The sequence below is a fragment of the Pseudovirgaria hyperparasitica genome, assembly GCF_010093815.1.
Source record: "Pseudovirgaria hyperparasitica strain CBS 121739 unplaced genomic scaffold EJ05scaffold_5, whole genome shotgun sequence".
Taxonomy (NCBI): domain Eukaryota; kingdom Fungi; phylum Ascomycota; class Dothideomycetes; order Acrospermales; family Acrospermaceae; genus Pseudovirgaria; species Pseudovirgaria hyperparasitica.
Window position 1 is genome coordinate 266,005 of NW_022985553.1, and position 15,305 is coordinate 281,309.

At 53.2% G+C, this 15,305-nt stretch overlaps 5 protein-coding genes across 5 annotated transcripts; all 5 read left to right on the forward strand.

Moving 5' to 3' along the window:
- Positions 1–937: 937 nt before the first annotated feature.
- On the forward strand, positions 938–2,160 carry EJ05DRAFT_474625 (uncharacterized protein). Its single transcript, XM_033743635.1, has one exon. The coding sequence runs from the start codon at positions 1,001–1,003 to the stop codon at positions 1,985–1,987; it is 987 nt and encodes a 328-aa protein (XP_033601971.1). The 5' UTR covers positions 938–1,000; the 3' UTR covers positions 1,988–2,160.
- Positions 2,161–2,472: 312 nt separating this feature from the next.
- EJ05DRAFT_474626 (uncharacterized protein) lies at positions 2,473–6,398 on the forward strand. The gene has a single exon (XM_033743636.1). It carries the CDS (start codon positions 2,941–2,943, stop codon positions 6,112–6,114), a length of 3,174 nt encoding a protein of 1,057 aa, XP_033601972.1. The 5' UTR covers positions 2,473–2,940; the 3' UTR covers positions 6,115–6,398.
- A 1,003-nt stretch (positions 6,399–7,401) lies between these two features.
- Positions 7,402–9,072, forward strand: EJ05DRAFT_437159 (MFS general substrate transporter; the record flags this gene model as incomplete). Its single annotated transcript, XM_033741775.1, has 2 exons — positions 7,402–8,244; positions 8,308–9,072. 2 exons carry the CDS (start codon positions 7,402–7,404, stop codon positions 9,070–9,072), a joined length of 1,608 nt encoding a protein of 535 aa, XP_033601973.1.
- Positions 9,073–10,725: 1,653 nt separating this feature from the next.
- Positions 10,726–12,899, forward strand: EJ05DRAFT_450564 (uncharacterized protein). Its single transcript, XM_033742373.1, has 4 exons — positions 10,726–11,337; positions 11,421–11,636; positions 11,686–11,872; positions 11,928–12,899. Exons 1-4 carry the CDS (start codon positions 10,808–10,810, stop codon positions 12,684–12,686), a joined length of 1,692 nt encoding a protein of 563 aa, XP_033601974.1. The 5' UTR covers positions 10,726–10,807; the 3' UTR covers positions 12,687–12,899.
- A 327-nt stretch (positions 12,900–13,226) lies between these two features.
- EJ05DRAFT_474630 (uncharacterized protein) lies at positions 13,227–15,096 on the forward strand. Its single transcript, XM_033743637.1, has one exon. It carries the CDS (start codon positions 13,405–13,407, stop codon positions 14,782–14,784), a length of 1,380 nt encoding a protein of 459 aa, XP_033601975.1. The 5' UTR covers positions 13,227–13,404; the 3' UTR covers positions 14,785–15,096.
- Positions 15,097–15,305: the final 209 nt, after the last annotated feature.

The window sequence follows — 15,305 nt, forward strand, 5'->3', positions numbered from 1 at the left end:
TTCACTGCGATCATCCTGTTCCCAGAGTGCATTCGTCGTTTCAGGACTGCGTATATCGTGAACAAACTGCGCCTAGAATGGCCTGGCATGGCATGGCATAGAGCAGCGTAGCATAGCATGGCATAGCCCATTCCATCTATACGGTGTAAATTCATCGTACATGTGACTACCGTGCCTCTTTCCCGCGCGGCTACACAACCACTATACATATTCAGCATCACGTGTCGTTTGTATGGGCTGCTTAAGGCTGCCCGTCAGCGATGATGAGGCTGCTGTCATTGAGGCTGTGCGCACGAGGACGGATGGTCAGATCTCGAGATGGAGTAAGGGGTTAGTAAGGCTGTTTGAACGATTGAGGCTGGTGAGGCTGTGCTAGCTACGTGTTACCCTGTCGTCGCAATGCTTGTAATACATAACATCGTGGAATGGGTGGGATGGATGAGATGAATGAAGAGAGGGAGGGTGGATATGTTGGAGATCTTGTTAACGATAGCCGTACACGTGCTTGTGCATGTGCTGCTGGGGCGTGGATACGTGTTGGGAGATGTTGACGTGGGAAGTTGCTGTGGGATGTGTGGATCTCAGATATTGATGAAGAGGGCGTTTTGGGGTTTATGGCGCTTGAGGACATGATGAGGCCATCTCTAGGTGGTCGACTTACTATTGTATGTCTCAGGATTATTCGAAATTGCGTGATATGGAGTGCTTGTGATTATGGTAATAGCAGGAGGAGATGTGCAATGTATTGTGTTGTGTCGTGTTGTAGTAGATGAGCTATGGTCTATCTAGGACTATAAATAACTGCAGCTAAGACTGACTCGTACTAGAGAGCTGTACCTAGATGGGCATGGGTAGTGTGTTGGTGATTGACCCAATCACAGAACGGAGGCCCCAGCATGATTGATCGACGTCATGGAGAATACTGCCCTCACGCGTCTCGGACGCGCCCGATTGTATTCGCATAAACCGTCAAGAACAGGTCCTATACCACCCTCCTAGCATGAACGTATACGAGACGAAGCGCGCCGAGAAGATTGCTCGCAATCAAGCTCTCCTGCGCGACCTCGGGCTCAACGAAAAAGCCCATAACAAGGCCGACAGAGGTAGCAGACCATCTGCAAAGAAGCGGAAGCTCGAGACTAAAGTTCAGGCAACCCCGTCACGCGTATCTGCTCGCATTGCTGCCACGCCGTCGCGTCCGGTCTACAACGAGGATGAACATAAGAAAGTAGGTAGGGTAGCAGCGAAGAGTGTTGCACGAAGAGCTGCGCCAGTCAAGACGGAGACCGACACATCAGCACCCACGGGCAGCTCACGTTACTCCCCAGAGGCGATTGAGGAAATCAAAGCGCGATGGACGTCGTGGACGCCTAGCGCATCTGTGCCTACACGCTCACAAGACAGTCGGTTCCACTTCGACGACTTCGAGGACTTTACGCCAAACAAGTCGCCCGAAGAAATACTACGTGAGGGCGCTTTTGGAGGCACATTCTTCCGGCCCTTGTTCTCCCGCACACTGGGCATCACGGTGCAGGATGACTGGACTGACATACCCGCCGCCTGGATCTCAGGCCTCAATACAGAGAAATACCTCACGAGCACAGAATACGATCCCGCGGTCAACAAATACGGCGTGTCTTGTGGACAGTCCATCGAAGAGTGGGAAGCTGCGGGCTGGATACGGCATGATTTTGATGCGCGGGGCTGGTTTCAGTGGTACTATCGCTTTTTCCTAGGGCGACGTTGCGATGACGACGAAAGACAGATCTCGCGGTGGAAGAAGTGTGTCGGACAGACTGGGCGGTGGAGGAGGATCTTGCTGAAGAAGTACGTGCAGATGGGCATCAGGACCGTCGCCGATGAGGGCGAAGAGGAGGGTGAAGAGGAAGCGAGAGAGGTCAGTCCTGTCGTTCATCAGACCTGCCTGCACTGGGCGTACGAAGTGCGGCAGGATGCTTTGGATGAGTTCTGGGCGAATGGGACATGACCGATGATATCCGGCGCCTTGTCGACTGCAAATATTATATGCTTCATATCTTATATCGCCGAACAATACGCTACTCTAGCAGTCATGATCAGAGATCAGGTCAGCGCATGTGTCTTATTATACCCAAGCTTCTCGGTGTCTGCTAAGCTCCAGCCTCCCAGCAAGGTTGTTGAGGATATTGTACATAAATGGCGGCTCGTCCACTTGAACCACCAACCTCACGTCCAAGCATCCCCTAACAGATGCAGCACCCATGAAGAATGCATAGCCTTCACGGCCGCAAGGCTCGATCGTCGTGCTGGTGTATATACGGAGATAAAAATGTAATGAAATCAATGTTGTGGTGGGCATTCCGGCCCTATCAGAGACATGTCATGCGTAATTGTTTAGTGGGTGCTCCGTTGCCCGGGCAGCACGTAAACAAGCTCGCGCACCTCGACCCAATAAACACACGACCACCAGGCGATCGCAGCGTGCCAGTGCCAGAACTGTGGACTTGAATTCGAGTTACTGCATAACTATTGGTTCAGACTTTCAACGCCACAGGTCGACCCCGGGAGTTCACAGTCAGCTGCTTCTAGTGGGGGAAATGGTGGTGGTGGTGTGCGCAATCTTCTAGCCACCTGTAAACATTCAACATTACGACCTCCAAGTAACCCAACCTCGTCGTCGTGTCGATCACCTCTCTCTCAATAGTTGTCTACCACCGCTCTGCAGCTTCGAACTCTACACTTCTCTACCCAACATCGAACTAACCTTGCGAAACACCTACGTCCGACGTTTGCCGTGCTCGAAGACTGCCCGTGAGGCCCGCGACATCCATCTCCGCACTACAGGCTTTGGACAGAATCATGCATAGGCGGCTGTACACGCTGTCTACGCCCGTCTGATCCACCTTGCTGCATCATATATCTTTCAACTCACTCTGCCGGTGCGCGCAGTGCGCTATCGACATGAGGCTCGATGCCTTTTTCAACCTTCCAGCCGCTTTACTCGCTTTGATCGCAGCTCCGGTTCTTGCGCAGCTTCCTTACAACCCTACAACCCTCCTCAACTCACCTGCTGAAGACCGCCTCATCTATGCCTTCAAACCGCTCTCTGGCTCGACCGACACATTCGAGCTTGCATACCTAAACGCATCGTCCTTCTTGCAGGCTTCCACTCTGCAGTTCACAACACTCTCGGCGAGTCTACCGTTCCTCAAAAGCGCTACGCAGCCTTTCGTACCTACAATTGGAAGAGACGGGAATATCACAATATATACTGGTAACTGCTCGTTGGGGCCATCCGGGGCACAGGTATGGAGGTATGCTCCCAATCCAGATCCCGCCAGGCTGGGGAGCTGGTCGCAACTTTCCATAGCACCTCCTGCCAATGTTACGTATGGTGCGCCGAACTTCCTGGTATCTGGCATATCCTTCGCAAGCCAAACTGAGGGAAACGACACCACATCCAGCATCTATATGCTTGGCGGCATGTGTCCGACAAACGATACCACCCCGGAGACATGGCAGTCTGTCGCGAGCTATTCGAACACAATGATATCCGTCGATCCGGAGAACGGGAGTGCCGAAACAGCTTACGGCTTGGATACGGTGTCCAGCCACGAGCCACTGATTGCTCAAGCCGGGTATGCTGTCGCACCCTTGCAAGCGACTTACTCGGACGTCGATAGCGGAGCTCCTATTGAGCAACAAGACTTTGTCATCATTGGTGGCCAGACCGATGTAGCATGGATCAACATGTCGAGAATTGCTTTGTTCTCGCTGCCACAGGAGAGTTTTGCGTACATAGACGTCGATGAACCAGACGGACAGCACACCGATCTTGCCTTGCGGACCGACATTACCGAGATCCAACCCAGATCGGGACATACAGCAGTGTTGTCAGAAGACGGAAGATCAATAGTCGTGTATGGTGGTTGGGTCGGTGACGTTACGAACCCTGCAGAACCCCAGCTCGCTATATTAAAAGTTGGAAGAGGCTATGGGGGTGAAGGCCCATGGCAGTGGGTGGCACCGTCTTCATCTGGGACCGGGCTAGCAGTCAACGCAGGCTTGTATGGCCATGGCGCTACGCTATTAGCAGGAAATGTCATGATGATATCCGGCGGGTTCGGCATATCCGCACCATCTAATACATATCGACGACAGTCCACGCAGATGCAGAACAGACAGACAATTTTTTACAATGTGACTTCGAACTCGTGGATAGACACGTATATTGCACCACCCTCGACTGCATCAGATAAAATCGGCGATGGAGATTCGGGTGGATCAAGCACGTCCAAGAAGGTTGGTATTGGCGCTGGAGTTGGCCTTGTAGCTCTGGCTGCTGTGGTCGTTGGCTTCAGCTATTGGTACATTCGTCGAAGAAAAGCCCTTGAAGAAGAGGCCAAGGAGAAAGATGGTTATCTCCCTGAAACGGCCCAGGACATCCAGCCATATGGAGATGGAGGTCTTGGGAATGAACCAACCTCTGCCTATTACTTCCCTGGACAGGATCCCCGGCACGGCTGGAAGAACAATCAGACGCAGGAAGCCCAGAGAACAGGCCTGTTGGTCGAAATACCAAGTCCCACTCGAGGACTACGGCGCAATCTCGCCAACAGGCCTGTTGCTTATGCAGATGGTCGACTCCCGACTTCTGCAAGTAATATCCACCCGATCGACGAGCTCGATGAGGAAGAAGATGATGGGGAAGCCATGGAAAGAAGGTCTGTGCCAGTACAACCTACTGATGAGGTAGAGAGACCTGAAACGTCCGATCGAATACCTTTCATGGCCGGCAGTCTAAACCCTTTGGGAAGTCACCCAATTCATGAACCGCCGCAGGCTCGACCACCACAACACCGACATACGAACTCGATCACCTCGAATTACACGTCAGCGACCGCGGATTGGTGTCAAGAGATGGACGAGAAAAATGCAGGTATCTGGGTCAGCAGCAAAGATACCAGCTCGTCAAGCAGTTCCGGCGGTCGCATATCGCCTGACAAATCGGAGCGAACAATATCTAACCTCAGCGATAAGAGTTTGCGATCAGAAGTCTCGGCACGCTCAAGCAATGGGGCTTTCGCCATGGGTCGGAATCTCTCTCTTCGATCGTCCACACTTCTCAATTCAATGACAGATCCATTCATGACCCCCCAAACTAGTCCAGTTCATGAATATCCACCAACGCGGCATTCTGGCGTACCGCAGCCGTATATAATCGGTGGGAACGACAGCAAGGAGACTTTTATGACAGCCAAATCAAACTTTGCGGCTCTGCAAGCCGAAGGCCAAGCTCTTCTTGGTGGTCGTCCCGAGCACGATGCAGGTGCATTTCCACCGGACGTCCACGATTATGAAGACGAAGAGTTCGAGACTCGCCGTCGTGAACGCAGTCGTTCCTTTCTTGGCAATGTTCGACGTGCACTCAACCGGACTATCACTCGCACATCGAGTACAGGCCAACGTCCTGCAAGCTGGGTGCATCGCAGCGCATCGGGGTCAAAACGACCTACGACAGCAGACTATGGCGCTGTAGAAGATCGTTCTGACTCCGTATCGCCTGAGAGACGTATCTCTAGGGTTCCCGGCTCTCAACGTTCCGATGCACCTCGTCGCGCAGCCTCGGACGCATCCTTCTGGAAGTCCAAGCGCGGTGCGAAAGACTGGAACTACGATCCAAATACGTCACCAGTAGCCGAAACTATCTTCAAGTGGCGACGCAATAGCGGCGACGACTGGGGTGCTCCTGAAGATGCCCGTGAGAAAGCACGACAAGAGGAGGAAGAATGGAACGTAGAGGATGCAGCTGAGACGCGCGATGTGCAGATGACTTTCACGGTACCCAAGCAGAGGCTCAGAGTTGTCAACAGAACCAGCAAGATGAGTTTGGCTACCACAAGCGATGGTGGTGGCAGCCGACTCGGCGATGGCGATGATCGGTACACTACCGCAGACGACCGGAGCACAATTGCCGACGATCGAAGCGAAGTTGCAGAGGCCATTCGACGGGAAGAGCTCGAAGAGGAGCGGCGCCTCCACCGTCTCGAGAGACAGAGGCTAGAAGAACGACTGCGAAGAGAACGGAGTCGCGTGGAGGAGCTGAGAGCCTTGTTCGAGCGAAAAGAGCTCTGATGTCTTTTGTTTTTGGAAATCTACGAGCTTGAGTCGGCACAGTGATTGATGTTTTATGACTGGTTGGAAACCTCTTTGAGAGTATGGATTTTTGCATGGAGTTTGGTGCATTTAGGCTCAATCTTTTGGGAGTACATACACACGACACGCTGTATGTACACAGGATCCTGGTTTATATAGACATCGATGGCGAGTGAGAGCGGATTTTTATATTTTTGTCGTATATACGTAGATGTAGGCGGTGTTATATCCAAACGTTGGAATATAATTGAGATCATACCCAATCATTGTTCTGTCTTGTCTTTGGAGTGACGTATTGGTGAAGTCTGTTCCTACTCTGCGCCCTTCGTGCCAGCGAGATGCACTTGAAGTGAAGTTTTCAATGCCTCGGCGGAGGACTCCGTCTCTGTCAGTCATGGACGGATTGATAGCTTGATACTCGCGAGCTACCTCCATCTAGGCCTCGGTGTGGATGGGCGGTTGTTGAGTGTGATGTGTATATGTGTATGTATATGTATATAAAGATTGTAGTGGATAGTGGTGGGAGTGATGGTGATTGATTAGCTAACTAGACTTGGATACAGAAGGATGTGTCGTCTTGTGGTATTATTGGGTCCTTATAATGGTTTGATTTTGTGTGTTCTTTCTATGGCGTACATGCTGAGTTGTTGATCTTAGTCTTTTATTGTTATGTTGAATGGCTACTTGATTGGTAGGCCCTAGGAGATTTGGGGTTTGTTTGGGGTAATTGGGATGGTGAATTGATTACTTTTTGGGGGGGTTTGCAGATGGTTGTGCTTTTCATTCTTACACCGGGAACTACATGTGATCTTATTCAGAAACAATGTCGTGGATCTGTTGTTACACCTATCAGCAAGTCTGTCCATTGATGAAAGTGAACAGCAAAACAATTGACATTCCTTGCATCACGTTCTTGAGATACTGTATCTGCCGCTCATGACCAAGCCGCAGACACGGGCTGACTCTGAACGACTCGTGTCAGCCTCGTGGTACATATGTCCCTTGCCTCACACCCCTGCATCATCCTTATCACGTCCGGGAACATCTCCGTTCTCGGCCACTGCGTACAGGAAACAACCACTGTTGGCCCGACCAACCTGCCGCACCAACCCCTGGACATCACGCAGAACGGCCACAAAATCGCACCATACGCGCCGGACACACATACATACACACATATACATATATACCGCTCCTCTCGCCATGTCCTATCCCACAGGACCCAGCACCTGCGATTCCACCACTCCGCTACTCACCCATCGAGCCATGGACGACAACGCCCCCGCTGCCATCGAAGCAGCGCCCACGCGCATCAGTCGCTCCGCAGAATCGCTCGACAAAGCACCACTCCGCGTCGGCCGCGAGGAACTCGCAGACAGCACGCCACCGCACGAGAGCTACGAAGGCAGACACCGCTTCGACGCCGACGCAACATGGACCGCAGCCGAGGAGGCGCGCGTAGTGTGGAAGACGGACCTGCGGCTGCTGACCTGGCTGTGTGTGATGATGTTCGGACTGCAGCTCGATCGTGGCAACTTGTCGAATGCGGTGGCGGATAACCTGCTCGACGACCTGGGCTTGACGACGGACGACTATAATAACGGCACTACTATCCAGCTGCTGTGCTTCCTGGCGGCTGAGTTCCCGGTGCAGTTTGCGACGAAGCGGTATGGGTTTCGGCAGGTGCTGCCTGGGATGATGATGTTGTGGGGGACGGTGTCGTGGGCGCAGGCGTTTATGCATGATCGGACGTCGTTCTATCTTGGTCGTGCGTTCATCGGGTTGTGTGAGGGTGGCTTCATCCCGGGTGTGATTCTGTTCGCGAGCTATTTCTACACGTCCAAGGAGCTGTCGATTCGGCTGGCGGCGTTTTGGTCGTCGCTGAATGTCGCGCGGGTCATTTCGGCGTTGTTGGCGGCGGGCATTCTGCAGATGCGTGGTATCCAGGGGAAACCAGGGTGGTTTTGGCTGTTTCTGCTCGAGGGCCTTGTCACGGTCGTTATTGCGGGTGTGTCCTTTGTGTATTTGCCTGCTGCGCCTACTTCGACCAAGGGTATCATATGGCGTAAGGGGTGGTACACGGAGCGTGAAGAAGTGATTATGGTCAACGTATGTATTTACCCCCTATGACCCCAATATATGACCGTCTCCTGACTGACACGCCCTACCCAGCGCATCCTACGCGACGACAGTGCGAAAGGCCTGACAGCCCTGAAGGAACCTGCCACATTCAGAGACATCCGCGCAGCCTGGGCCGATCCGTCCATGTGGGGCCTCTACTTCATCGGCCTCGTCGCATATATCCCCGCCGGGCCCGTCCAAGGCTATCTTACACTGACGCTCAAACGACTCGGCTTCAGCACCTTCAACTCCAACATGCTCACCGTGCCCTCTGCCTTTCTGCAGATCGTCACCATGCTCGGCCTCGCGTACAGCTCCGAGTACTTCAATGAACGCACCCTGCACTGCGTCGTCGGCGAGTTCTGGATCATGCCGCTGCTCATCGCCCTGCTCCGCCTGCCCGATGGCGGTCATGAATGGGCGCGCTTCTCGCTCATCACCCTCGTATCCGGATATCCGTATTTTCACCCGATTGTGTCGTCGTGGATCTCCGCGAATACGTTCGACGTCAAGAAGCGCGCTATCACAGCTGCGACGTACAACGTGATTGTGCAAGTGGGCTCGCTGATCAGCTCGCAGATCTACCGCAAGTGGGATGCCCCGTACTACAAGACGGGCAACACGGTGCTGGTGTCCATTTGCGCTCTGTCGGTCGTCTCGTTTGTCGTGCAGCGCCAGGTCTTGGTCTATCTGAATGCGCGAAAGGAGAAGGCGTGGGCGGCGATGAGCGTCGAGGAACAGGTTGTGTATCAATCGGATGTGTTGGCGCGTGAGAGGGATGGGAATAGGAGGTTGGACTTTCGGTTCGAGCTGTAGAGTCACGTGTCTCTTGTGCGTCTGGACCTGGTGTTTGCTAAATTCCCACCTTTTGTGTCTTGCTCGATTTCCATTGCCCTTGTGTTTGACGGAAGACGACAAAGCTCCGTATCATAGATGCCATCCTCACGCGCGATCGCGCAATCTTGGTAGTCTACATCTAGGGCACTCGGTCGAGATGCTCCGGATTTAGCTTGTCCTCCGAACAGATCCAGAGGTGGCAGAAGCGAGCACGATAGCTGCATATAGATTGGCCCCATGATATGCTACCATCGTCCCAGCTGACAGGCAAAGGCAGAGACTCCGGCATAGTAACAAGTACAGATTAGAACGTGGCGTGTGCTGGGATTGGGGTAAAGTAAGGAAGACGGGCTATGGCGACGTGCAGAGACTGGCCTAGTCCACTGGGCGTTTAATCGTCAGCAGAACTATGTTAGTACAAAGTTGACGTACATATGCTATAGCACCGTCTTCGCCTGACCTGAGAAGAGCCAGACTTGAGGATCTGTGGTTGGGGACTGTCCGTGAGATATATGTACGGTGGTAGTATCAGGACCACGATAGATTGGTGGGGATTGTTCGCTGCGCGACAGGACGATCGAGAGGAATTACGCGGTTGTGGTTTTGCGGTTTGTTGATGAGGAACGATACCATAGCGTCATGGTTGAGTGAGTTATTGTGAATGTATCCGTTTTTCGCGGGGGAGATTACATCCTATTCGCGATTCTAAGTGGTCTTCCGCGACCGGCGTCAAGGTAAGGGTTGAGGATGTCGAGTTTACATATATGTCTGTCTTGTTGTGACCATTTACCTGATACTGGGCTTGATGGCATGATATACCTGGCTCGTGTACGCAGTTCTCTTTTCGAAAAGAAAAAAAAATCCGGATGAGATACCGTCTTGAGCTTCGTATTATTGGAGAACGCAATTGCTTGAGTACTAGGCACGTCTGTATACACGTTTGAGATCCTACTTAGCGTTGGAAGTACCTTTCGTGGATCAGTTAGCGCATCGTGGTGATTTACAGTTCAACTATTTCCGGCGATGGTGATGATGAGGTTTCAGCGTTATCCTACGTTGAGTCTACGACGTGATATCAACTTAAAGCCATGATACTAAACCTGCATGCTATGGGAGATATACATGCGGGTATGTGAACTATATCGCGGTTCGTACCGGCAACGATAGACGCGTACAATCACTATGCGTCCGCTCAACTCTATTCTGGCTGGCAGCGCGAATAGGTAGTGCAAGTCGTGAGCGCGAGTTGCGTATCGTCATTTGCGTCCAGTTATATTGAAGGGAGGAGGCAGACGCGTATATATGCTTGCTAGACGCGACAGCAGAATGTCTGCCCAAAGCGAACCTTGCAATCCCAGGCACGAAGCAGGTAGATTGAAAGGATTATAATGGGCTGAGTAGTTCGCTTTTGATCTCGCGGGAATGTGGAAACTCAACGGATGTATCTGAGTACCCAAGGGTATATGGAGATCGTGGTATCATGGAGGAGAAAAGCTGTCGAGCGGGTGCAGAGATTTTATACGACAGTGCGGATGCCGCTTGTCCGCATTTGCTTAGCGCCGGCGCATGCTGCATGGCCCGTCCCTGCACGTGGAAGGAGAGGACTCAGGCATCTATTTATCCTTATTTTGAAGGTGTTGCAACATCTCACCACCTGCTTACGTGCCTCGCCGCTCGTTTGCATCTCTTACCACGGTGTCGCTCTGAAGATGCCATGGCCAAAGAAAGTGCGCGTCAAGAGCAGCACGCTGCCTCTGATGAGACCCGCGACCTCCTCAATCTTATCGACCACGACAGCGACTCCGGCGAGAGTGACATTATAGCCCAGACGGCCCGAAAGCGGATAGGAGACAGCACGTCCAGCAGCCCGAATCTCACTCCCTCTTTGACTCCATCGCCCACTCCATCGCCTGCCAATGGGCATCCCGCCCCGCCTCGACGACAGTCTTCCTTCGCCCAGCCGCGCTCCCACGGTCCCAGGACCCCAAATAGAGTTCGATTCGACATATCAGAAGACGACGGCCACGCTGGCGACTGGTTGGAAGAGGAAGACTACATGAATAGGCACACTGGCAGAAGGGGCAGCGGTCGCGGCGAGCAGAGGCTACCCCTGCTAACGGGGATTGAAGCACCCAGCGTGACGCTTGCGGACGACATAGAATTCAATCCCGAAGACCTGCTGGAGAGCGCAAGACCAAAAAGCGGCATGAAGAGTGCATTCATGAACATGGCAAACAGTATCATGTAAGCTCGGCCCCTCGATGCTTCGTCCGTCTGCATACGGACAAGAGACATATCTGCGGCACGGCAAGCTAATTCTACTTCAGAGGCGCGGGAATTATAGGGCAGCCATATGCCTTTCGTCAGGCTGGTCTGGTAACGGGAGTGGTGCTCCTGATTGGACTCACCATCATCGTAGACTGGACCATTCGCCTCATTGTCATCAATTCGAAGCTCAGTGGGTCGAACTCTTTCCAGGCGACTGTCCAACACTGCTTTGGAAAACCCGGACTCATTGCGATCTCAGTAGCACAATGGGCTTTGTATGTGAACAGAATAGTATGACATCAACGTTAGCTGACTGTATGACAGCGCTTTTGGCGGCATGATAGCCTTTTGCATCATCGTCGGAGACACGATCCCCCATGTGCTGATCGCACTATTTCCTGGCCTCGAAGACATGTCTTTCTTATGGCTCCTTACAGATAGAAGAGCCGTCATTGTATTATTCATCCTTGGAATCTCCTATCCCCTTTCCTTGTATAGAGATATTGCTAAGGTCGGTTTCTGTATTTTCCATTTTTCCACTAGCAAGACCAACTGACATGCAACAGTTAGCGAAAGCAAGCACATTTGCATTGATAAGCATGATCGTCATTATAATAACAGTCGTAACGCAGGGCTTCCGCGTCCCCTCGGAGTATCGAGGTCAGGTTCGCGGCAGCATTATCATGAACAACGGCGTTTTCCAGGCAATTGGCGTCATTTCCTTTGCATTCGTGTGCCATCACAACTCACTGCTCATCTACGGCTCGCTCCGGAAACCCACGATCGATCGCTTCTCCCGCGTAACGCACTTTTCCACCACAGTCTCCATGCTCGCCTGCCTCACCCTGGCCCTATCGGGATACCTAACCTTTGGCGACGCGACACAGGGCAACGTGCTCAACAACTTTCCGCGCGACAACATCATGGTGAATGTGGCGCGCCTGTGCTTCGGACTCAACATGCTGACGACCCTCCCACTCGAGTGTTTTGTCTGCCGCGAAGTCATGGACAATTACTACTTTCCGGGCGAGAGCTGGCATCCGAACCGCCATCTGATATTCACCACGAGCCTGGTGGTCAGCGCCATGGGGCTGAGCCTGCTGACGTGCGATTTGGGTAGTGTTTTTGAATTGATCGGGGCGACCAGCGCGTGTGCATTGGCATATATCCTGCCGCCGCTGTGTTATATGAAGCTCAGTACGCGGACTTGGAAGACATATGCAGCGGGCGCGTGCGTGGCGTTTGGGACGGCTGTGCTGGGCATCAGTCTGGTGCAAGCGGTCGTGAAAATCATGAGTGACACCGGGGGGCCGCAGACTTGCTAGCGGTGGTGTAGGGTATGGTGGATGTATGTACAGATATGGTCAATTTATGTGACGCGAATGCGTGTTGACGAATGCGGGTCGGCGTTTGGTGAGCAGTAGATGAAGGTGGACAGGATGAAGCACTCTGCTCTCTTGCTCTCTTGCTCTCTTAGGAACATAGCATTTGCAGAGCTTTGCACACGTTCATGTAGACATTCATGTGAAACTTCACGTGCGGTAAGAAGTCGTGATTTTGTTGCTCTACTCTGCGGAGATGACGTCGAAGCATAGGGTTGAAGTACTCTTGATCGTATGACCGGTGTGATCTCCGGACAGACGCGTAACATGCTGGGACGGGACGGGAACTGAGTGAGTGAATGACGATGACGTAGCTGGTATTACGTGCCCCGCAAACCGGATAAAGTTGCAGGGAGTCAGGGTCTAAACAAAGCTAAGCCTAATATGGGAGAGCACGACGATAACGCAGGAGATAATGAAAGCAGCTGTTGATGCTCGCGCGGTGCACAAGTCAGAGAGGGAAGTCGCGCCTGGGGAGAGAGACGACTGACGTCATGTTGGCGCCTCAAGCCTCAGGCGGGGAATCCATAGCTGGCATCCCCGACTCGCGCAACAGGTTTCTGGCCCAATTCACTTGACGCTCTGACTCCTAATTCGCCTTTTTGTATTCTTGTCTTGTCACCCGATCCCCCGTTACACATAAATAGCGCCGTCTCCCCTCATGCGCCGTATAAAGCGGACTTCCAACGACCACTCCTCCACTTCCCACCACTCCTCCCTTACTCCTCCTGATTCTCGAGCTTCACTCCATACAAAAACACCATCTGTTCCAGGCGCCCGCGCTGCCAGACGATACTCGGACCTCCAATCTATACCCCAAGCCGAGCCTGTGCTTGACTTCAGCGCCACGAACAGCACCAGTCACAGCACTTGCCAGCTGACCCCCGAGCCCAACCTCGACGACCTCCCTCACCGCATCGGTCTCCACATCTTCAACCACTTTGGACGACACCACAGCTACGCCGTCCCCGTACGCGCAAAGAGCCTCTCACCACCTGCTATCCTAGGAGACTTTTCAGCAGCAGCCCAGCACTCCCTCTCAGCCCCTGTCAGCGCGCGCTCCACCCCAAGCCCCCTCCTTTATCCGGATACCAACAGCAACACCTCCAAACCGAGTCTATTCAACCGCGTCGTCTCGAATACCTTTGCCCGCTCAAACACTGACCCCCCGCTCGCCACACCCCGCGCCTTGGAATCCTGCAGATCGCGCTCGTTCGGCAGTAGTACGTCGGTCTGCTACAGCCCAATCACCTCCATCTCCCGCGCCTCCTCGTACGACCGTCCAGCCCTGATCCTCCGCCTCGGCCGGCCCTCAAATCCGACCCCGTCCTCCGGCTACTCGACCTGGAACACCTCGCTCTCGTCGCAATTCTTCGGGCCCGTACCGCAGGACGCACAGCTGCGCAAGGACCGCTTGAAACACTCGTCTGTCCGCAAGCTCGGGAGGTCGCAAAAGGCTATCCGCAGACAACTGCAGCGTCAGCGCCAGCCGAAGCCGCCACTACCGGAGCCGATCCCGCTGCTCGAGGAGAAGAAGAAGTCGACGAGGAACTTTGCGAGATTCAAGACTTGCAAGAAGGCTAGACTACCGACTCCGCACGCAGACCGCAAGACACCCACTTCCACACCGACTTCCACTTCCACACCGACTTCCACTTCCACACCTCAAAGCCTAAGCAAAATGACAACAACAACAACAACAACCCACAAAAAACCCTCCCTCCTCTCCCGCCTCACCGCCTCCACCCCACGCCGCTCCCCGCGCAACACCGCAAAGCGCACTACACACCACAACCCATCCGGCACATCAACAACCACAACAACCACCACCACGACAAAAACAACAAAGAAGAAGACCCACGGCACGACTGGAACTGGAACGGCAGTCACACAACACCACCACAAGCGCAAGCCGAGTATGGGCGACAAGGTGTCTGGCGCGCTGACGAAGTTGAAGGGCAGTGTTACGGGGAAGCCGGGGGTTAAGGCGGCGGGGACGAGGCGGATGCGGGGGACGGATGGGCGGGGGGCGAGGGGGTGATGTTGGATGTCATGAGGTGATTGTGGATGTGGTGAGGTGATTGTGGATGTCATGAGGTGTGGATTTGGGGTGCGTAATTGTGCGGGTGGTTATTTGGGTGGTGGATGGGTGTGTTGAGGATGAATGGGTGGATGGGTGGATGGTTGATGTGTTTATGACTTGATGATACCACTATTATTCACTGTTTATTGGTTTCTTACACTCGTGTGCTTGTGTGCTCGTGTGATTGTGTGCGACAGTGCTTCCGTACAGCCATGAAGTGGAAAGGCGCATGGCGGAAAGGGGGATGTGATGTAGTAAGTTAGTAGGTAGGTAGTAAAAAAAACATCCCATCCATCCCATCCATCCCATCCATCCCATCTTATCCAGTTACATATATCCCAGACTCCAGACTAGATGTATCCATCCATTAGATATATATCCCAGCCCAGACCGTCTGCTATATCTCTTCTTCCTCATCGCCCTCGGCCTTGCACCGCACGCACGTGTGTACATGCATGAACGTGTGTATATGTGTGTAC